This window comes from Pezoporus flaviventris, unplaced genomic scaffold (assembly GCF_033815535.1).
Source record: "Pezoporus flaviventris isolate CSIRO_AGI_PZ_B2104156 unplaced genomic scaffold, CSIRO_AGI_Pfla_v1 ptg000072l, whole genome shotgun sequence".
Lineage (NCBI taxonomy): Eukaryota > Metazoa > Chordata > Aves > Psittaciformes > Psittacidae > Pezoporus > Pezoporus flaviventris.
The window spans coordinates 3,747,590-3,770,653 of record NW_026892620.1 but is presented as its reverse complement, the minus strand read 5'-3'; the positions used below and the strand labels follow the sequence as shown (position 1 = coordinate 3,770,653).

At 43.1% G+C, this 23,064-nt stretch overlaps 1 protein-coding gene across 5 annotated transcripts in view; it reads left to right on the top strand.

Annotated features, from left to right (window-relative positions):
- The window catches only part of ARHGEF7 (Rho guanine nucleotide exchange factor 7), a 125,665-nt gene that overhangs the window by 13,159 nt on the left and 89,442 nt on the right, over window positions 1-23,064 (top strand). For 4 of the 5 annotated variants that reach the window (XR_009746822.1, XM_061472747.1, XM_061472749.1 and 1 more), the window contains exon 2: window positions 2,526-2,612. Coding sequence is in view for 3 of the 5 variants with exons in the window: in XM_061472747.1 (XP_061328731.1) it covers window positions 2,526-2,612 (87 nt within the window). In the remaining 2 variants the exon portion in view is untranslated. Of the gene's footprint in view, window positions 1-2,218; window positions 2,428-2,525; window positions 2,613-23,064 lie in introns of those variants that run through there. The other variant, XM_061472752.1, reaches the window with a different exon arrangement.

Here is a 23,064-nt window from a genome sequence, read left to right as displayed (position 1 = left end):
GGAAGCTTTTGCCCTCCTCTAAGATGTCCCTCTTTTCCCCCCTTCCCCTCCTTCCCCCCCCCCCCCTTGGCATAATTCCAGATACTGTGCACTCTTGTATGAATTACGTGCAGTTTCTTAGGAGGTAATAGTACATATATCTGGGTTTCTTACAATTATTGAGTTCTATGTGTAAGGTATTGGGGACTTTGGGAATAAAGTGTTATATTACGAGGCAAGACATTTGTTTCTTTTAAGAGAAATACAGATTTACTGTGATTTCTTGTTAGAGGATATTCTTGTTTGCAGAGTGGAAGTAATTTTATGAAAAGAATGAAAAATGACCAAATGAAGTAGAAGCAACCAAGAAAATGGTGGGTGCAAAAAAAGGAGGTGAGGAAGTATGGACCTATAAAGGGACATAAACCCCAGTTGTTATGCAAGTAGATTAAGAAAACAAGTTAAAATTGCAACTGTATAATTATTATATAAATATGAGGAATATGGAGGAGGGAGCATACTGGAAGCATTAACATGGAACTGCTAATAGGATTCTGAGGAATCTATTCTGAGAAGGGATGTTGGCATGATTGTCTAAGCTTGAGATTTCTAACTAGAGCTAAGAAATAAATTGATTAATTCAAAAGCATAACAAGCAAGAGGGATGAAGTTCATGATGTTTCCAGGAGGGTTCTCTCACTGTCTGTATCCTTTCCACTTACTGAATTTATCTTTTGAGCTGCTGTACTCAGGAATTCTTTGTCATTCCCTTTACATTTTAGTATAGTAAAAGAGTTGTTCTTAATCCACAGTGGTTTATCATAATACCAAACAATTTGAGGAGTTTGTGTGTGTGGATGTGCACACTTGCTTGAGGAAATGAAAATTCTTCAAGTTCTATCACTACCAAATTCCTTGTATTACTAAATAGTGGCTTTTATTTAAAACTCATTGGAATTCTGTGTTTAGAAAATGATGGTGACTTGTGTTTTAAATTTCTTTGTACCAGGTTCTCCCTGTCATGCTGTTGTATTTGTTAATGTTTATGGTATCACAGGGCCAGAGATATCTTTGATATTATATAAACCTATGTGAAGGTGCTGCCTTGGTTTCAGGTTGATGCAGTGTTTGCAGTCAACCTTATGTGAAGTTTGCAGTGCTATAGAGGTGCATTATGATTGCGAGTTTATGTAGCTTTGACATACATGTGCATCTAAGGACACTTCCAAGTGTAATGCATAAGCAAAGGATATGACACCATGCATTGCCACCTTAGCTTCCCTTGACTTTCAGTGGATTCTTGTGCTAGGCTTTCCCCTTCCAATGGAACGAGGTGACACGGGTTGCAGGTCTGGTTATCTCCCAGTTTGGGCAATGCTTTGTTTGCAGAACTGCTTCATAGAAATAAGTGAATTTGTTGTGAAATAATGCTTATGTTCACACAGAATCACAGCATTTGTGTTAGGCTGTAACAAGTTATGCTATGGCCCTAAAGCCCATTGAGGTGGCTGCTTTTCTGTGGGAAGTCTACACTTTCAGGGTAGAGGCTGAACTGGGGGCAGATTGAACTGAAGGCAGCATGAATATGTCTTCAGTAGCAGCTGTGTTGGCAAAAGCTCTTTTAAGTTCAGTCAAGGTTTTCCTCTTTGTGAAGGTGCTTTTCTTCTGGGGTAGGAAGAGACTCCTGTTTCATAAACTATTGATAAACAAAGCTCGTTAACATCAGACCCTGGAGTTGGTAGATTATTAACTCTCCTGGCATTTTTCCACCGAGATCTTTGGGACATTTCTGATGTACTTCCTTGTTATGAAACCGAGGCTTAAAGGTGAACCCAAGTCAAAACCAAGGTGGTCCTAGCAGGCCCACAGACCCGGGGCCACCGGCTTCGTGGGTGTTTCACCCTGTGCACAGTCGTTCCTTACTGCAGTCGCGGGGCGGGACGCCATCCCTGGGAGGGGCTGTCCCCTGGGAGGGGCTGTCCCCTGGCCACCGTTCCGCACCGGGGCGGAGGGACCGCCTCGCTTCACCGTGCTGACCAGACCGTTAATGACACTGCGGCGTGTGGATTATTATTAGCATTACTAATTAAAAATACTAAGAGGAGGGGCCCGCGCACGCTCTCGCGGACGTCCCCACCCTGCCTCCACCGGCCGGGCCTGAGCCTGCGTCTGCAGCCGGGGCGGGGCGGGCCGGGCCGCGCCTCCCTCCCTCCCTTCCCTCATCTCCCCTCCCCTCCTCTTCGCTCAGCTCAGCTCAGCTTAGCAGAGCTCGCCTCCCCTCGCTTAGGCGGAGTAGCCCGGGGCCGTGCCTGGCCGTGGCACCCCAGCTCTCACTCCTGCCCGCCGCCCCCTGCCCTCGCACGCCATTTCCTGTGCTCCGTGTTTACTTCCCGGTTCAACCCTTTCACTGGGAGCGATCGGCGCCGCCGCCTGCGGAGGGAGCGGGAGGTGAGGAGAGCGGAGCCGAGCCGAGCCGCTCCGCGAGGCGGGGGAGCGGGTCCGCCGTGCAGGTCCTCGCGCTGAGCCGTCCGCCTCTTCTCTTCCAGGTGTACCCGGAGCCGCGGACGGAGGGCGAGTGCCTGAGCAACATCCGCGAGTTCCTGCGGGGCTGCGGTGCCTCCCTCCGCCTGGAGGTGAGTTTGAGCGGGGGGTGCTCGGTTCGATCCCCGGGGCTGGGGGTTTCCCTGCTCCTCTCCGCCAGCCCGGTGCTGCGGGAGCCGGCGCTGCCCTCCCTTTGTGCCCGGGGACGCGGGTCCGGCCGGTGGCGGGCGTCTGACAAGATGGTGGCTGCCGCCCCTCCCCTGGCTGCGGGCCCGGGGGGTGGCGGGCGAAGCAGCCGCTGCCTTTTGGGGGGCTGCGCGATGGGTCTCAGTGGCGGCTGAGCCCCGTCCCGGCCTACATCACGGCGGGTGGCTTGGCTTTCTGGCGGCGTGAGTGTGGGATGTGTGCTACCGCGTGGAGGGGGCATGGAGGGACCTCCTCACCTCACCCAGCGCTGAGCCAGGGCAACTCGGGGCTCCGTCTGTGTGTGTGTGGTACTGGTCTGGTTCTGGTGCTGGTAAATCCTTTACGTTTCTGTTCAAGTGGATTCTTGGTAATAAACGTCGAAATTATACCCGTTTATTTCTGAAACTGACTTTGAAGCACGGGAGATGGCTTATAGAAATCAAGTTGCTAACAGCCAAATGAAATACTAATTAAAAGAAAACGGCAGGCACTCTTCCTTCTGTTAAAATTTATGTTACATAAAAGCTCAGCAAACTGCCATATTTTTCCGAACATGCATTCACAGGGTTGCAAATTAGGTAGTCGTATGTTACCAGTATATTTAGCTATAGCAAGTACATACTGCTGTCGAGTTTACTTGATGCTTCTGTGTGGGAAGGAACCAATGCGATTAAAATCGGGTTCCAGCTTCTCTGCGTTGGAAAGTGAGAGGTATTACCATTTCAGTTCTCAGAGGCAATTTTTTTTTTTTTGGTGGAAAAAATGGTTGCTAGTGCTTCTGAGCTTGAATTAGTGAAGTGTTGCCTTAATTAGTTCTCAGGTTCTTACAGTAGCTCTAGGTCTGCCTGTGATTTTGCTAGGCAGTAACAGAATATCATTAAAAAGATTTTGATTGCTTTCCTGAGGCCTCTGAATACTGAAATATCATTAATTTCAGTAATGATACTTGCAGGACTTGCATTTAATCTTGGGTCTGTCATGGGGAAAGATGGAAATCAAGACAGCTTTTAGCACTGTTTCTCATGAAAGATGACCTTAAATTCTTACCGGCCTTTCTTTTCTTCCACCTCCAAATAAGCAGAATCTTCTAGGATTTGTGAGGAGTAAAAACAAATTTGGAAATACTCGGAAACTAGATTATAGGGTGAACTTTCTATCAAGTCAGTCATTCTTTTTTTCCCTTAAAGCAGCTGTCTCTTCATTTGTCTTTTCTGGGACCGCATTAAGTTTTTCAGTTTTGAACATCCATGTGTAAGAGCTGATTTAACATTCAAGTAGTAGACAAGCATGAGCTAGAGGAACTGGGGAGGGAAGCACTTTGAATCTCAATTCAGAAATAAACTGAGTATTGCAAATGTTAAAGCAAAAGGGTGGAAAATGTACCATTAGTATCCCTTCTCCACCTTTACTCGTTTCCTACATCAAGTCTCTCAGCTTGAAGTTTTTGCAGTTGTCACTGGGAATAGTCATGGAATTGCAGTTCAGCCTCTCTTTTGTAGTTGCAGAAGGCTTTTGTCAGCTCTTTTCCTCAGAGTGACAAGAAAATGAAGAAAAATGATTAAAAGAGAAGATAATTTTGGTTTTATACTGAGAGCCTAAATATTTTTGGGCACAGTCAGATTGGTTAACCTGGCCTCAGGGGCTTCTCAGCAAGACTGCCGGAAACTCCTTTCTTATGTGGAGTTAACTGGCTGCAGTAGCTTCCAGCTCAGCATGTTGGAACAGGAATTACTCCCAAGCTACCAGAAGGATTTGGAGGCTGGCAGGAAGGGGCACAAATGCTTGGGCTTGTGGAGCCTCCTGCGTGCGTATTTACAGCTTGTACATTGGCTGTTCCCTGTTGTTTTCTCATTAATTTTTCCAACCCCCTCGCTGTGGCCAAAGATGAGAGGGATGGCAACCTGGATTCAACCAGTGAGTAGCTGGCAGGGGCCTGCTGGCCATCCGCTAATCCTGGGCTCTTTCTCCTGTCTTCTTTAACAAGGTGTGAGTCAGCCCTCGTGGATCTCTGCCTTCCTCCCTGTGAGAACTGGGGAGATACCATAGCTCCTCTGTGCAGTGCTATGTAATGCTACCTTAGTTGCAGTCAGCTTTAGAGATTGCATGGAGCAAAGAGTGTGAAGAGTGTCTCTGGAAGCAGTGAAGGGGGGTGTGTGTGTGAGATTTTCAGAGAGGGCAGATGGACTAATGAAGAGTTAATGGCGAGTATAAATATTTGAGAGTGGTGGGTGTGTTTGTGATACCTTAAATAGTAGAAACATTTGGATGATATAGGCATCAGAGGAAGCTCTAGAGTGGTGTGGGGAGATACGACCTTGTTCCGTGCACTAATCTGGTACTTTTCCTAGCAGATATTCCATAATGGATTTACAAGGGATGCACTTGAGCCTGATACTGAACCTGAGTTATCTGTAGTTAGATCAGGTGGTTTGTGTGTAATTTTGGGAGTAGGATAGAAACACAGTACTGGTTTGGTTAGCCTGGCTTCAGCATGGCACAGGCACTGCTTCTGGATCTGAACTCATCCTGGAAGTAGTAGAATTGTATTTTTATTAAGATGTGTTTGAGCACCTTGACTTGCTGGAGCTCTGTGCAATTCCAGCTTTGGAGATTTTGTTGTGGCATGTTTGGGACCTTGGTAAACTGCTATGGTTAATGGAAAATGGCACAGCAAGAGATGGCACAACAAGAGATGGCTTCTTTGAGATGCTTTAAGATGCATCCTTTTTTTTTAGAGGACATGTTCACTGTTGTCTACCTCCCCTAAAAATAAAGGGTGGAGGTGAGAAGCTTTGTTGGTTTAGAAGTACTGGTATCTGAAAGCTGTTGTTCTTCCTCTTAGTTCCAGTAAGTTTGGGCTGTTAGAAAGATAATAGGATATTCAGAAAGGATATTTCAGATTGTAATGAGAAGGATTGCTATAGCTCAGAGGAAACCAGTGGCTACCTTCCCACAGCCAGTATTTTCAGACGTTAAGTGTTCCAGAGAAGAAAAAAGAGCACTTAATCTGGAGCTTTCAACAGTCCTTTGTAAGATGAAATCTGAAAGCAGAGCAAGTTTCAAGAAATAACTGGAAGAATGTTCTGTTTTTTTGTTTTTGTTGTTTTTTTTAATACAGGTTTTGTGTATGCAGATGCATAGCTGAGATCTATTAGTGAAAAAATGTTCCTAAGATCTCAGGCTACTGAGATCTAAATTTGCAACAGCATATTGTTTTTCCCTTCTGGAAACTGTTAGTTCTTGCTTAGAATAATTGTAGTGTTGAGTAGTTTATTCTGCTCTGAAGCTTCACTGAATGTCTGCATAGAAGGAAGGGACTGTAGAGTAGCTGCCTATATTGTCAGTTCACAACTGAGTTTTTTTTATAGGGAGAAGACATTTGGTGTATGCTGCTTTTGCCATTTTTGCTTTAAAAGCTGTTCCCACCCCATCCCCCCAGCTTCATCTTTGTGTGGGAAGACATTTAACTGTACTCCCTTCTGAGAAGAATGACCTGCTTTTGAAAACAGGGTCCTAGAGTGTTGTGGTACATGATTAACTTTGTTCTAGAAGAATGTTACTGGGTCTGTATAGTTGAGATGGAACTCACTGCAGGTATACAGTATCTTCCACACAGGTCTAGCAGTAGAGACAGAAAGGAAAAGGTGATGGTGACAGAGCATTTGTTCTTACCTGAGACCTAGAAAGTTTTGCTCTAATGATTATTTTGCCCCTGTGTAATGTTACTCCAGTTTTGTTCCCTTTAAAAGGAGTTTCAGTTTCCTGAGTATAATGCACTAGGGGCAGAATGCTTGATACATCCTGTGAAGAATACCAGTCTCTATGTGATCAAATTCTGAGTAGAGTCTTGCAGCATTTTTCTACTGGCTTTTGTCAAATAAAAGATGAATGCCAGTTTATCTGCAAGTATCTAATGTTAGCAGGTTTCTTGAGCTCAAAAATGTTTTGTATTTCTGACTTTTAGACTGATTGGAAAGATGGCAGCTGGCTAATAGAAAAAGATAGACAAGCCACAGATCTGAAAATCTTTTCTGTATGTGCCAAGAGACCTCCCTGCCTCTGGGATTCGGGCTTGTCATTTTATTACAGAGGCAGCAATACCAAAGCCAGGATTTTATTCCTGCAGTAAACTAACCAGAAAAGAAAGAAAGCAAACCTGGCAGCCTAAGAAGATCCTGTGTATGTTTATTATTAAATCTCTTGTACAAGAAGGATTTGCCCTTAAGGTTCAGAACACTGCATGCAAATTTGGGAAATACAGTTCATAGCTCTTGAGATTTAATCAAGATATACTAATATCTATAAGTGTCTATAACACAGCACTAGTCTTGAGGAAACATTTGTAAGGGGAGCCAATGTCATTCTATTAGACCAGCCAATCTTTTGGGAGCAAACTTGAATGTCATCTTCCCTCATACCCACCCCTATCATAGCAGTTCATCTATTTGGTGGTGCACCTTCTCTCTGAGCTTCGCATACTTCTTTAGATTGTTACGGCTACAGTCCTACCACCACTGTGGCCTTGGAAAGGTATTCTGCAAGTTGGCTTTCAAAGACCTATTTGTGTCAGGAAGGTGTACAGCTCTCTTGTGAGCATGGATGGACAGGCACAGCTACAGGCTGGGCAGAGATGACATTCACAGCAGCCCTGTGGAGAATGACTTGAGGGTGTTGATTGATGAGGAAATGAACATGAGCCGGCAGTGTGCACTCACAGCCCAGAAAGCCAACCGTATCCTGGGCTCCATCAAAAGGAGCATGACCAGCAGGTCGAAGGAGGTGATCCTGCTCCTCTACTCTGCTCTTGTGAGACCTCACTTGGAGTATTGTGTGCATTTCTGGTGTCCTCAACATAAAAAGGACATGGAACTGTTGGAACAAGTCCAGAGGAGGGCCACGAGGATGATCAGGGGACTGGAGCACCTCCCGTATGAAGACAGGCTGAGGAAGTTGGGGCTGTTCAGCCTGGAGAAGAGAAGGCTGTGTGGAGACCTCATAGCAGCCTTCCAGTATCTGAAGGGGGCCTATAGGGATGCTGGGGAGGGACTCTTCATTAGGGACTGTAGTGACAGGACAAGGGGTAACGTGTTAAAAACTTAAACAGGGGAAGTTTAGGTTGGATATAAGGAGGAAATTCTTTCCTGTTAGGGTGGTGAGGCACTGGAATAGGTTGCCCAGGAGCTTGTGAATGCTCCATCCCTGGCAGTGTTCAAGGCCAGGTTGGACTAGGCCTTGGGTGATATGATTTAGCGTAAGGTGTCCCTGCCCATGGCAGGGGGGTAGGAACTAGATGATCTTAAGGTCCTTTCCAACCCTAACTATTCTATGATTCTATGACCCTTCATTTGGGACTGTAGTGACAGGACAAGGGGTAACAGGTTAAAACTTAAACAGGGGAGGTCTAGATTGGATATAAGGAAGAAATTCTTTCCTGTTAGGATGGTGAGGCACTGGAATGGGTTGCCCAGGGAGGTTGCGAATGCTCCATCCCTGGCAGTGTTCAAGGCCAGGTTGGATGAAGCCTTGGGTGGCATGGTTTGGCATGAGGTGTCCCTGCCCATGCAGGGGGGTTGGAACTAGTTGATCTTAAGGTCCTTTCCAACCCTAACTATTGTATGATTCTGTGACTTAGCTGACATCTCTTTGTGAATTAAGAATGATTAGGATTTTGAAGAGCTTTAGGACCATCTTATGATGATACAGAAATTCAATTACCCATCCACTCCTTTCAGCCCTTGTTCAGACTATCGTCTTTATATTGTCATGAACAATATTTCCTCTAGGTTTTATTTCCCACAGAAAGCCTTTCTAATCCAGCATGTGTGCTGCTGAATGCCTTCATGATTCTTTGTCATAAACATTTTCCAAAATGTTGATGTTATAAAGTCACCATTCTTTGCTTACAGACCACACACTGGAAAGTTTTATTTGGAGGCTGAGATCTTGCTGGTAGATTTTTTCAAATGGAAAAAATTGTACAAGTTAATCTTTAATAAAAGATATGTCTACTGTATTACTCCCCCCCCCCCCCCCCCCCCAAAAGAGGCGAGAACATATGGTATTGGACAGGGTGGAATGGTAGTATCAGAAGCTGTTAAGGTTTTATTCAGTAAAAGTCTAAACCACAAATGTGCGTGGTAGCATTTCAGATCCTCATACTGTTCTCTGTTCACTTAAACCTCCCTTCTCTTCCCTTGAGAATTAATGATGTGGTTCTGCCAAGCTTGTTGCATTCCCAGTTGCGTGGTATTCTGCTATTGTTTCATAACTGAAGTGACTCCAGTGGCTTTCATTAAACAGGAAGAATGCGTCTCTTTACCTGGGGTATGTTTTCAGATGCACCTGATGTTGAATATTAAAAGACTTTTTAAAAAAAGGTAGCCAATAAGTGGATTACAAGTGGGTGCCTTTGTACAGAGTACTGTAACAAAGGGGGGGTTGGAGAAAGTGCTGGTATTCTTTTGGCTACTTAAGGGCTAGATTACCTTTTCAAAGTAAAAAATAATTCAGTAATTTTGAATTGGGTCATAAATATTTTACTTCCTGCCAGTTCTCTTGTATTGCCTGCTAATGTGATATTTTTAACACAAAAATATAAGTGAGTGTGCATGTACACAGTCTGTCTGGAGTGATGGGTGTGCCATGGATGCAGATCTTTGCTGTGTGGATCATGTCTGAGGGTGAGTCTGGCATGTCAGAATATATCCAAAATGCTTTTGTCATGTCTTGAAGGTCAGTATGTACAAGGCAAGTTGCAGCAGCATGATGTATTTTGCTGTAAATGTTATTTAGCGCCCTGGTTTCAGCTGGGACGTGGGATAGAGTTTATTTATTTTTTCCCCAGTAGCTGGTACGGTTTTTGGCTTTAGGATGAGAATAATGTTGATAACACGCTGATGCTTCAGTTGTTGCTGAGCAGTGCTTGCCCTAAGCAAGGACTTTTCAGCTTCTCATACTACGTTGCCAGCGAGCAGGCTGGGGGTGCACAAGAGGTTGGGTCTGCTGACCCCAGCTTACCAGAGGGATATCCCAGACCATATGGTGTCATGTTGAACAATAAAGCTGGGGGGAATTGGGCAGGCAGGTGTGGCCTGCTGCTTGGTGACTGGATGAGCATCAGTCAGCAGGTGGTGAGCAATTGCGTTGTGTATTCTTTTATTTTTTACTAATTATTATTTTCCTTTTCTGTCGTGTTAAACTGTCTGTTTCAACCCATGAGTTTTACCTTTTTGCTTTTTTTTCCAGTTCTCCATCCCACTAGGGGGGAGTGAGTGGGTGTGTGTGTGGTTAAACCACAACACTAGTATAGAACTGTTCAGAACAGTTTTGTAAATGAGTTGCTCTGTGGTTTGGGAGAGGCTTCTGTGTAACTGCTTCATTTGTGGCATTTGTTTGGATCTTGAGAGTAAAATGAATCTTCATCCAGCAATTAAAATGTATTGCACTATTAATCCAGAATGCACAGAAGATTTCAGCATTGTATTTTTATGCTCAAATATAGCAAACTGTTTTCACAAAAGGGTTTCAATGGGTCTTTGATAGCAGAGGAGTTAATCATGTGAAGGAAAGCATGGAAAATAGGAAAACTGGGAGAAGAGGGTAGCTAGGGAGAGCTGGAGGGGAGGAGACTTTTGGTCAGAGCTTCTGAGTCCCTGAGGGAGACAGAGGGAGAAGAGGCTGCTTGCTGACTTAACACTGTTCTCCTGACTTGTCAGAGGAGTTCTTGCTTCTTGCTTTCTAATTTCTTTAGCCTTCTCCTGTCCTCCAGCTCTTTGGTGTGTAGTGCAGTGAGGAAGGGCTCACCTGCTGGATGAGAGCTGTGGGAAAAGAGACTTATGATTAGCCCTGACAAAGGAGCAAGCTGTGCTGGAGATGCCAGATGTGAAGGCAGCTCCTGGGAGGAGAGCAGGTGAGTAGCTCCATCCTTCCCAACAAGTGAGCAGCAGCAGGTACAGTAGGTTGGCTGATGAGAAGGTGGAAGGAAGGAGGCATCGGGGCAGTGTTGCACCTGCTGAGAGGTGAGTGCTTAGCAGTGAAGTGTGTTTCAGAAGGCCTGTCTGTGTGCATGGCTGGGCCTGCCTGCCTTTTTCCTTCACAGAGGATGGCTATAGTCTCATTAGTTGCTGTTGGGGTTGTTAAGAATGGCTTGTGGAGTTGGACTTCAGAAGTCTCGGACTCCACACACTTCTCTTACAGGTCTTCAGAACTATTCAAGAGATTTTGTTGGCTGTCAAGCATACTGAAAATAGAAATGTGGATAAAGCTTGCACTCTACAACTACACTTGTGTATACTGAACACAGTTACGTTATTAGGTGTAGCTAGATTTATCAAGCTTGTGTGTGACAGCAGAACAAAAGATCAGCCTTTATACAGAGTGTGTTATAGGTGGGTGGTATTCTGTGCGAAGAAAACTAGAAATAAGCATGCAGATATGATGACACAGGATTGTATGTTTTCAGCATGATTTTGGGCTAGTAAGGTCCTCCTAGCTGAGGTGCATCCTGCAGTATAGGAGATGCCAATGCTTGGTTTCTACAGGAACTTGGAAAACCCTCTTCTCTTGTGGAAATTACCATGTTGTATGTCTCTAGCAAAGGGGGGAATTCTAGCAGAATGGTTGCTTTGAAAATTACCTGAGGTGAGGGCCACACAGAAGAGAGTCCAGCTCTGCAAAATGGGCTGCTGCTTTTATTTACTGTAGTCTCAGCAGAATCTTCTTTTGATTTTACTTGGGACTTAAGAGTCAATGTAAATCACCTCAGTTATATGAAAATGATGCAATATCAAATCTAGGTCTTCTGTGACTTCCTCTGGTTTCCTAAATTATTCCAGCTTTGCAACTGTTCCTGACTTCTGCTTGCATGTAAATATCTTGGCATGTGTGGGAAAGGTGATATGCACTCTGCTGCGGAGAGGAGGTTTCACAGGCTTGTTTTTGCAAGATTGTGTTGATGAGAGAAGTGCCTTGCTCACTTCTTCCTGAAAGGAAAAGGAATATTAGAATATGGTGATTTTTCCTTAAGGGGAGTTAATCTTATCTTGCTGTGTTCAGCTGAATATCCAGATATTGCTAGCTCCCACATGTTCCAGCTTGAACCCTCTATGTTGCTGTAGTTAACTGTGTTCAGATGTTTCATCGGAAGCTGGGCTGGTCCTGTCAGTATTACTGAGAGCTGGAGTCTGCCTGTGTGGGAATCACTATGTTTTTCTGACACTGCCAGCAGCTTTTTCCAGGTCTTTCAGGAAATACTGAAAAAAATCAGGTAATGGAGAACATTGTAGTGCTGAAAACTTCAAACTGTTACTGAAAATAAGCTGTCTTCAGCTGTGTTCCTTCAGTCCATCGCCTACCTGTCTGATGAAGCCAGCAGGATCTAGCTGTTTGGGTAACTTGAGGGCAGGTGGGGAGCGAGATAGCTCTGTGGGAAGATGATGGGATGTTTCAGTAGGTGGCAGTCCTCTCAATCAGTCCAGGCCCAGTGGTGAGCCCCGTGTCAGAAGGAGACAGGGAGAGAGGGTGGGGGGGAAGAGGGAGCAAAGTCTTTCTGTCAGTGCCATCTTGTGGGCCAAACACAAATACACGAGCCTGAGCACTGCTAGGTTGGAAAGCAAAGGGATATCCCTTCTGGTGCAGAACAGTCTGCTTGTGGAGTGTCCTTACGTGGCTCTGCCCCCCTGTCAGCCTTTGCTGGAGAAGTGGGGACTTCGTGTTCACCTTTGGGTCCAGTGGGGAAGGGATGAGGTGATCTTGGAGTACCCTGTCCTTCCTGAATGGGCTGGGACCAGAGCTCATATTTAGCATATGAAAACCTGGTTGCTCCTTCTCCTCCCTAAACTTCAGCTGAATTAAAAGCCTTCTAGTTGTTGACTGTTGCATATTTTGCACAGTATCAAGTGTTTTTCTGTTTCATCATCCAGTTGGCTGCACTTCTTTGAATGAAGTATTTAGGAACTTTTAAATAGTAGTACGAATCCTCAGTGCTTCTTGCTTCACCAGCCCTATGAAAGGTAGAGTGCAGTAGTGCCAACTGCCTTATGAAGGCAGGCTGAGAGTGCTGGGGTTGTTCAGTGTGGCAAAGAGGAGGAGGCTTCAGGGAGACTGTAGAGCAGCTTCCAGTACCTAAAGGGGTCTACAAGAAATCTGGAGAGCGGCCTTTTACAAGGTCGTATAGTGACACGACAAGGGGAAACGGCTTTAAACTGGAAGAGGGTAGATTTAGATTAAATATTACGGAAAAATTATTTACTGTGAGGGTGGTGAGGCACTGACACAGGTTGCCCAGATAAGCTGTGGCTGCCCCATCCCTGGCAGTGTTCAGGGCCAGGTTGGATGTGGCTTGGAGCAATGTGATCTACTGGAAGGTGTCCCTGCCTGTGGCCGGGGGTTGGAACTAGGTAAGCTTTAAGGGCTCTTCCAACCCAAACCATTCTGTGGTTTTGCAAAAAAATAGAGATGGGGAGAAAACAAACAACAGATATGTGCCATTACTAGCTGGTGTACTTCCTGTTCATGAAGGACATCTTCACAGATCCTCTCTTGCTAGTGCTGAGTGATATTTATATATAGGCTGTGGCAGCACACTGGCTTACTGTAAACTGCAATGGAAACACCCCTAGCCAGGCATCCAGCAGTTCAGTGTTTGACTTTCCTTGTAACTCTGACAGGAAGTACACAGTGCCCCAGTATTACTCTTATTTCATCTAGATGAGTTTATGTGTTTCATGTTAGTTTCTAATGAAATATGAGCAGAAACGCCCCTTGCTTTGCTTTCAGATGAACTGTCATGTTTCCAGTTAACTGTTCATTGCTTCCCTTCCAGTTTCTGGTGGGTTAGATTTCTTTAATTCCAGTGTAACTGACCCCCTGAACCAGATCAGAGTGGATCAGTTGAGTGATTGTGGCACAAAGGGCATAACACAGAAGGGAGGGAACTAGACCCTCCTCTTTTGGCAGTGGCAACCCAACCTAAAATAAACAGACTTTTACTTACTGTTCATCTGGATCAGTCTATTCTTCAAATGCTTTGAGTTCATTCAGTCAGTACAAAACAAAGAGACTGAGAGAGGGGGTGGAATTTATCACACCCCACAAACCCCCACTTGTTCATTAATGAATAAAAATGAGGTTAAGAAAAAGACAGTTCCTCATTCTAAAATCTGTTAGCAGAAGTTGCCTGGAAGCAGTTAGTTTTAAATCAGCAGGCACAAACACTTCTTCCTGGTTGTAAAAATTAACAGGGTTTCTGTGCAAAACATGTTCAAACACTTTCTTGCATGTTCTGTATGTTTATTAATAAAATAGAGTGCCTTAAAAATGTACACATAAACTGATTACTATGCTTTGTCTGAAGGCAGCCTCAGTACAGAAATAATGATGTAGTTCATTATTTTTTATCACTTGATTGAATTATTTGTTATGTATGTTAAAGCATTTAAGTGTGTGGAGATAGGATAATTGCGTGATTTTTATTCCTAAAGACTGATACTCAGTACTTAGGAAACTGCTTGAACTACAAATATGAAACAGGATGTTAATCTGTACTCATCTAATGTTTATTCAAGTAGGTCATTTAAATCCATCCACCCCACAGGCTTGTTAGCAGTGTAAAGTAAATTACAAGAAAATGCATTTTCACACCCTTTGCCTGAGGCTTAGTTCTTCATCCTGGTGTCACATGAACATTTTGCAAAAGATAGCTTTCATGGATAAATACAGCTTAAGTATATTCTGTAGCTGGCAACAAAACTGAAAGAGCAATTCTTTATTGTTAAAATACAAAGTTGTTGTAATTAGCTGACTTTGATATTATAAACTGCTGATAGTTAAATTGACTGCATCTAGGTATTATTTATGGCCTAAGTTAATGAGCTGGCTTGGAGTGCTCTCCAGTTTTGGAGATACCTGTCAACTTGTTGATTTCTTTCCTGCCTGTGCTTGTTTATTGAAATGGCTTATCTCTTAATTCTTTGTTGATATGGCTTGCTAGAAGTATCTCAGTCGTTATGTCATACACAATTAAGTGAATGATTTTTATTGTATTTGTAGCTGTTGTCAGCAAATGCAGAAGAAAATGTAGATGTGCTTTTTAGAGCAATCCAGAAATCTCAGGGTATTACTCTTTGATATAGAAACGAGAGAATATTTTACCTTAAAATGCTGCAGTCTGTTTTCCCTAATTGACACTCTCAAGAACATATTATTTTGCATGTATGTAAATAAATCAGTTTTTTTATTAGTTTAGCTTAAAAGTAGGTAAGTGGGTTACTTTTATATTGTAACAGCATTTTGGGACCAGAACAACTATAGACTAACTCTTGCGCACCATGCATCTCGAATCCATTTACGCTTTGACCAAAGAGTACTGTTATGCCAAACCCAGAAAGGTTTTTTGGACCCCCTCTGCATGTGCATTTTAGGAACCTTTCCTGGTTTCAGCTGGTAGGTTATTCAGTGCTCTTCCTTTGCTCATTGGGTGGTCTCAGACTTTTCTTGGCTGTGATTTAAGTCTTAGGTTTGAGGCAGAATTAGTAGCTTCTGCATGGACATCCTGTGGTGCTTTCCACAATAGTGTCAGATATTTACAAACTTTTTTTGGCTAAAATGTCCATAGTTTGACACAGCTCCTATGGACCTCAGTTGCAGCTGTGACCACTAAACATGCTGCAGAGTGGACTGAAGCCAGGCTGTGGTCCTGCTCCAATACCAATCCTCAGGATGGTCCTAGGGTAGCTTAAGCCTACTGCAGCAGTGGCAGTGACTCCATGGTATTGCTTGCATATTCCATGCTGTTCCCTCTTCTAGCACAGGGGCTTGACAGACTGTGAGGTGATGCACGGAGGTGGGTTTGGGTTGGTAGAAGTAATGTTACTAACCTGCTTTCTCTCTTGCTAATTTGGCTCGCAGTGTGGATCAGGAGGGAGCTGGGACTGGCCCAAAGTAGCAGTGGCAGATAGTTGCATTGCTGCCTCAAATTCATTTAAACCCTTGTTTAGCATAAAGGCTTAGTTTCTGAGCAGCTGAGGAGACAGCAACAGATCAATTCAAATTAAATGAGATGTTTTTTGCAGTAGTGTAGCAGTGTTGTGGGAGATAGAAGGAATTTGTCTTTGCTGTAGCTGTCAGCTGGCTTCACTGTGAGACATGGTTTGCTGGCTGCTTACCAGCAATACTTACCTTTTCATATCTGCAGTAAATGACACAGGCATCTAAAGGAGTAGGTTTTGTGAGCTTCTGGCTCAGGGGCAGTACTGGTTTACCGCTGCATCAGCAGCCGTGTTCTGCAAACTCAGTTCGTTTTGGGGCTAAATTACAAACCCGGATCTGAGTTCTGAAGTTGCTTTTAATCCAGGTAAGTGAAGTGATCTGCTTGAGTAACTTACAGAATGTGAGGGTACAGGATGTCTTGGATGGGAGAGATTTGGGGCTTGGGAAAATGGCTTTACAGGCAAATCCTTTCTTAAGGCTTCCTGATTGATCCTTTGACCAGCCTAGTCTTGTACACTGAGGTGTTGAGGGAAATGGTGATAGTCGGTTATTTTACAGTCAACATGCAGGTCATCTGTAGGTGACTCTAGATTTCAAAAAAGGAGGGGGGAGAAGCTCCCGGTGGCAGCGTGCTGGTGAGTGGGAGCAGAACTGCTGTCTCACCTGTTCAGCCTCTGCACCTGAACTGTCAGCTTATCCGTTAGTCATGGTGGTAACTCACATTTCTTCTTTGTGCTGAGCTGGGAAGAGATGGGCACGTTCTCAACTGTAGCATTTTCTGAGTATTTGTTGATAGCAGAAGGATGATGTGATTTGGCTTCTACACCAAGCTTTTGACAACTGTTTCTGTTTCTCCTCTCCCATTCTCCCTTTCTTGTTGGCTTTGTTTTCCCACTTTGCTTTTGAGTCCTGATCTTTCTTTCTGCATATTGTCACAAGTGATTTGCCTCACTGTTTCCTCTCTTCCTGTCGTTCCTAGCCTAGCATCATCTGCCTAACTCTGATTTCTGGGGTCTCTGGGACAAGTCAGTATCATCTCTGCTCAAAGAGGAGTGTTTTTCTGTCTGTTCTTGCTACTTCCAGTAGACCAACTCTGGTGCTGATCTGGCCCATGAAGCAGCAGAGAACTACCCCAGCAAAACAACTGGTTTACTTTAGACTTCAGCTGATCAGGTTGTTGCAGTCAAAGGAGCCATGGGTTCAAAAGCTGGTAGGAAAGGGAGGGTGCAACTTTGTGGCTGAGATTGTGGTTGAGGAGGAGTGGGATTTCCAAAGGCTGCAGTTCTCTGTAACAGTATCCTTCCCTTCCCTTTCCTTGCTTTCAGCTCTGTCTCCTGGACCACAGCTCAAGTTAGTTATGAAGGCTTCCTTTTACAGGTCAACAACAGAAGCCTCTCCAGAGGATGACATAGGATGAATGGGATGTGTGTCCCTCTACAGGTATGAGAGGAGACAGCATGGACCCACATGTCTGAAAAAGTCTCCTAAAATTAAGTAAAACTTAGTCTTGGTAATGTCATTCTTCTACTCCCAGATCCTTAGTTCTGGATCTGACTCTTGTTTCATGGCATTTTAGTTGCTTTCTCTTGGAGGCTCCCTCTTTTGGCATTAGCATCCAAACAGTGTTGAGACCTTCAGGAAATAGTCTGCTCCCTACTTTACAAGCAGACTCCTCTGTGAATCTCTTGACGTGCTCAGTCTGTTCTAAGCATGTGAATAGGCTAGTTTAAAGAAGTGAACAAGACAAAGCCAAAGGGTCTTAAGATGGTCAGAATGGAGTGGATATTTGTCATTTTGTTTTGAAAAAAAATAAAAATGGTAGGGCAGAGAACCTTTTAAAATTTGGCTCCAAAGCAAAGGTAGCTGAAATGTATCAGGGTTTGGATTTCCCAAAGTTGAATTCTGGTAGGTGTTGGTTTTGTTTTGTTGTTTTTTGGTTTGTTTTTTCGTGTATGTCATTTCTGCTAATGATGGGAAATTCTGTACAAAATACTGATAGTGATAAAGTGAAGCATGAGGCACATGTGCTACATGAAAAATACTAGTTCAAATGTTTGACATTCTGGAAGGCTTAAGAGAAAATAAAAGATCTGTTAATGGAAGGTGATAGCATTAACAGGACTAATAGGTTGTGGTCCTGCAGACTGCTGGTCTTCAGTAAAGCCTGTAAGCTATCTACCTGTGTCTTTTAAAGAGACTTTAACTGTTGGGGTGATGTTGTAGTACAGTGCTCAGCCGTTCAGATAGGGTCTTGGTGGTTTTGCTTTGCTACTGAAAGTCCTGAAGCAGATTGAATTTCACCTAATTGCTGCTTGTAATTGCTCTGAAGTTTGAGTCTGTTCTTGGTAGTAGTTAAGGCAAGTCTCATCATGGAGTGTCTTCATTACCTACTGAATACTAATAGTTATACTAGATAAACTACCCAAATGAAATAATTACGTTTTCATGGCAGTGTCTAAGCTCAAATAACTGTGGCAGTGCTTGAAGTAAGGTATGTTGAGGTTTGTTTTAAATGATCCCGATTTTAATAAGAAAAGCTTTTCATCTTTGTACATTTCTTCAGCTTCTGTAGAATATGGAGGCTTTCTAGTCTTGAAGAGGAGGTCTCAGGTGCCCTTCCTTCAAGTTAATGAAGGACATGAAATGACAACATGAAACTCTCTTTTCCTTTGTTTTCCTGCCTTTTAAACACTCTCTCAAAGGGACTTGATGCAAGCAGATGTAACCTGCCTTTTGAGGCAGTAAGCTGTGGCTTTTGTGACAGTTGGAAACCTTCTTGCTTGAGCAGCCTGCAGAGAGCAGGGCTGCTCCCCTGCTCTCTTGGCTTGAAAGAGATTTGGACACAATATCGTGGGCAATGGTTGGGCTGGTAGGGTGGCCCTGGGGAGGAGATAGTCTTGTGTTGGAAGCCACAGTGGCTTTATGTAGGACTGTGTAGGTTAAATTGTTTGGAAAGCACTAGGATCATGGACTTTAGGCTGGTGAGTTGCCATGAAGCAGAACTTGTGTTCCTTTGGTAGGATGGAGACATTACGTTACAGCTTTATTTGAAGCATGTTGTAGTAACTCCATTTTAATCGATGGCATGAAGTTAAAGATTTATGATATGAATGTCTGTAAGGAACTGCTTTTACAGCTGGTAAAAGATACTGTGGCAGCTACTGCTGCATGCTTTAACAGCAGTCTTCATAGCTGTATTTCTTGTCTGTGTTCTCTAAAACTAACTTTGTTGCAGGGCATTTAATACAAGGATTATTTATTGTCCATGTATTTGTTTTATCAGGCATAATCTGAGAAGGGTTTATACATGCTCTGACTTTGGCTTGTTTGGAGACTTGTGCTGAATGCCAGTGTTACAGCCATTTGTGCCTTTACAGTGGTGTCTATGATGAATTGTGTTTCTGTGGATGCTGTAGCTTCATGTGATTTGGTTGGTATCCTTTCTTCTTAAAGTGTTATATAAATAACAATTTCAGTTTTAAGTGCTTCCCTGTAGGGGTTACAGTTACACTTGAAGCCTTATCTTTAACTCAGTATACTTAACTTTGTGTCTGATAAAATCATGAGCCTCCCATGGAAGTCCTGTTAATATTAACTGACTCAACTCCCCAGTATCAACTGGTCAGTATAATATCACTGGCACACTTGTTCATCTCGACTGAGGCTGGTTTTTGTGGTATTTAAATAGCAAAGATCAAGTGTTTGTGTGGAAAAGTCTGTGTATTAATATAACATGTGAGATTTTTTTAACAAAATGTTATTGTTTTTCTATGCCTTAACTTTAACATATTGATGTAGTGATATATGGAGCTGTTTGTTCTTGGTAGTCTTCTTGCTATCATTTAAACCTAGACATAATTACTAGCTGATTTTGAAGTGGTGTGATGTTCATGACAGTGTTTTAAGTGGTGCATATGGTGGTATTAGCATAACAGTGTTTGCATCTCTTAATGGTGAATGCTGTTTGTTGTGCATCTGCTGCTGTAGCTGTGGGCTGCCCTTGTGAAGGGAAATCCCAATATTCCACAGTCCTGCCACTTCCCTGGCACCAGGTCTACAGACTGAGCAGTTGTGGAGTGAGTCGTTTCTGTGAGCTGATCTTACTGAAAGCTAATGCTGAATAGAGCTGACTCAGCCCTTGGTTGCTCTGTGGACAGATCCCACACCTGGGAGGCTTATGTCTCTGGAAGTGCTTAGTCAGCAATGCCCCTCTGGGAAGTGGGGTGCAGTTGCACTGACCTGGATGAAATGTTTTCTTAAATTTCTGGCAGGTGATTTCTGTTACTGTAATAGCTGTGCATCTTCCAGTATGGCTATTTGATTGCTTAGCTCAGCTTTTAAATCCTGTGTTAACTGTAAAACTAAGTTTGATACACAGTTTTAAGATTTTAGGGAATAAAAGCTAATTATTGTTGCTCAAGCAGTGTTTTACAGAGGGTTTTTCTGTAGTGAAGTTAGTGTAACAATTTTTTTTGGCCTAACTTGGCTTTGGAGATAAAATGTAGAAAGAATTTTGCAGTCTTTAATGGTAACTGTGCAAGTACAGATGAAAGGTCTGCTTACCTTGTTATTCCCCGAGTTAAGGGTCTGTAATAGATTCCTGGGAGAAAAAGGTGTTAAAAGAATTGTGAAAATACAGCATGATACATTCTGCAGGGTCTTCCCAGCTTCTGGAAGTCTGTAGCTGAGGAGCTTCTTGAAGAATTAGGGATGGTATCTTTTATATCACTGTGTATTTAACAACTTAGGGGAACTCCTTTTATGGCTTCTGTTTTTTAATAGTTTTTAAAGCTATTTTAAGCCTTTTTTTTTTTTTACTTTCAGAGCATCATTATGGTAATAAGTTCCATAGTTAAATTATCCACTGTATAAAAATTTCCTTTTGTTTGTTCAGCTGCTGCAGTTGGTGGCAGTGGATGGATCTTCTCTGTGCTGTATGTGACTTTGTGGCACCAGTATACTTCACTGCATCTCTTTCCAAGATAAACCCTTAGTTTATTTACTCTTTTCTTGTATGAAAACCATTGCATTAATGTAGTTGGTTTAAACAGCATGCATTTCTGTACCCTTTCTTGTTTTATAGTATCATGGTGGACCAGAGCTGTATTTAACTTGCAGAGATACTATGGAAATAATAAAAACCATCTGTCACCTCTGTCTTTTCTGAATTTCCAGTATTGTTTCTCTTCAGCTTTATGACTTGGCTGATGCTTGATCTGTTTGTTAGCTGACTGCTGGCTTTTACTTGTCAGTGGGAACAGTTAAGTTAGAACTCATTTTTGTGCATATGTAATGGTGAGGTTTGGTGTGTTTTATGCCTGAGGGTAGGTTTTGCATTTGCTAGCACTGGATTTGACCTGCCACTTTAACATCTGATTACTCACAAGATTGTATGGTGGCTGTTTGCTGTGAGTTCAAGCCTCAATTTTGTATGTTCACTCTACATGCTTCTTGTGAAATTGCATTTACATTGTGTTGAGTAGTGTGGGTCCTAAGTCAGATCGCTATGGGATACTTTTGATACTTCCTTCAGAGTGAAAACCAGTTGTTTGTATACAGCTGTTGTTTCTTCTTGAGCACTTCTGAACCTTCAAAAGGAGTCTCCTGACTTATATTGCCTTTGTTTAAAACAAAACCAACGCTTGATTAAGCATCTGTTCAAAGGATATTCAGATGTGTTAACTGGACTGTGCTGTGTTCACAGTTACTTGCTTCAAGGACCATAGATGCATTTTAGAAAGGTTGCTTCCTTCCACCCAAGCAGTGTTAATTCTTTTTTATTTCTGTATTTATGCAAACCCCATCAATTCTGTTCTTTATTATAGCTTTTATCAATGTACGAGGCTCAAGCATTTGCTTTACTGGTCTGTAGTCCCTGGATCTGTTCCCTTCTTTCCTTCCTTGATCTTTAAAAGCTTGGTTTGTGTCTGCTGCCTTCCATTCCTTTGCTGCTGAGTCTGTGCGAGGTACTACCTTGCATGCTACAGATAGAACTTCAATTTAGTATCCAAGTTCTTTGAACTGGCAGGTATTATGCAGTCCTAGCAAATCACAAACATACTGCGCTTGGTCACTCTGACTGTTTTGTGAGTTGTAGCATCAAGATGAATTAGACTTATAGCAGTACCCTGGAGAAATGCTGCATTTAAGGAAAATGGAGTAGTCTGCCATTTCAAGACTTAACAGGCATTGTTACAATAAAAGGAAGGAATGGAGTCTGTATGAGTTGCAGATAAATTTATTGACTCTTCTGTTTACAGAAAAGGTGAGTATCTGGGGTTGACAGGGTCTTGGTAATGGGTGGCATGGAGAAGATGGGAAGGTTGTTTTTTGTTTCTCCTTTCACAGGAGCTAAGGACTACTCAGAAAAAACGAGCAATTGGCAAGGTCATACCAAATTAAAAGAAGTGATTCTTCACCCCGTAATTGAGCTGTGTAAATAATTTCTGTGGGGCTTTGTAGAAGTTAAAATTATATGAGTTATAGAACTGACAAGGTCTCAAAAATCCATTTAAGACTTTTAAATGCAGCTAGTGCATTAGAGAAACTGTTGGAAGAACAGTTAGTTAAGAATTACTATGTAATACTTGCCTTTCTATATTCTTCCGTATTGATAACTTTTAGATGCAGGTTATGGATAGGCTGTCAGCGATTCTTGAGTGATTGTCCTGATTCCACAGATGTCATCCCTAGATGCTGCTTGGAGGAGTGCATGCCCCTCTGCTGGAAAATCTTGTTGGCAAGAGGAGCAGCAGTTACACTAGCAAAAGAACTCACACTGAAACAATGTTTGCCAGTCAGTGAACTCTTTAACTCATAAAAGCACATGGTTGCATATCTGAGTCTTCATTAGAAGGTTGCAAGCTCCAGTGGCTGCGGACGGACACCTGATTATACAGGGTATCACCTACCACAGGCATGGACTCCTTGGTTGTTAGCCGGTTGCATAGAGTTAATAGGAATAAGGTATCTCTGTATGAGTGTCATTCATCAGGTGATGGCCAAAGCTTGCTTCATTCAGCATCTGCTGTGGAAACCCAAGATCTGCCTTCTGGGTCAAAACGTCAGGCGAGGGCTTGGGCAGTACTAGTGAGGTATTATGTGTGGCAAGTGAGAGGCTGGACTTGGTTTTGTGAAGGCTGGAGTGTGAGCAGTTGTGTTTTGGAAAGGGCGTTGAAGTTAGGGCATCTGTAATGGGGAAGATGATGGCATAAGGCTAGAAAAATCCTGGACCATGGAGAATATTTAGAAGAAAAAAAGGAATTGGCATATATTGTTGGGCCAGGCTGCTTGTAGTATTACCTCTAGCTGCCCTCGCCTACCCAAGCCCATCATATAGCTTAGCAGCTGATGAATTGAAACTATGAAATT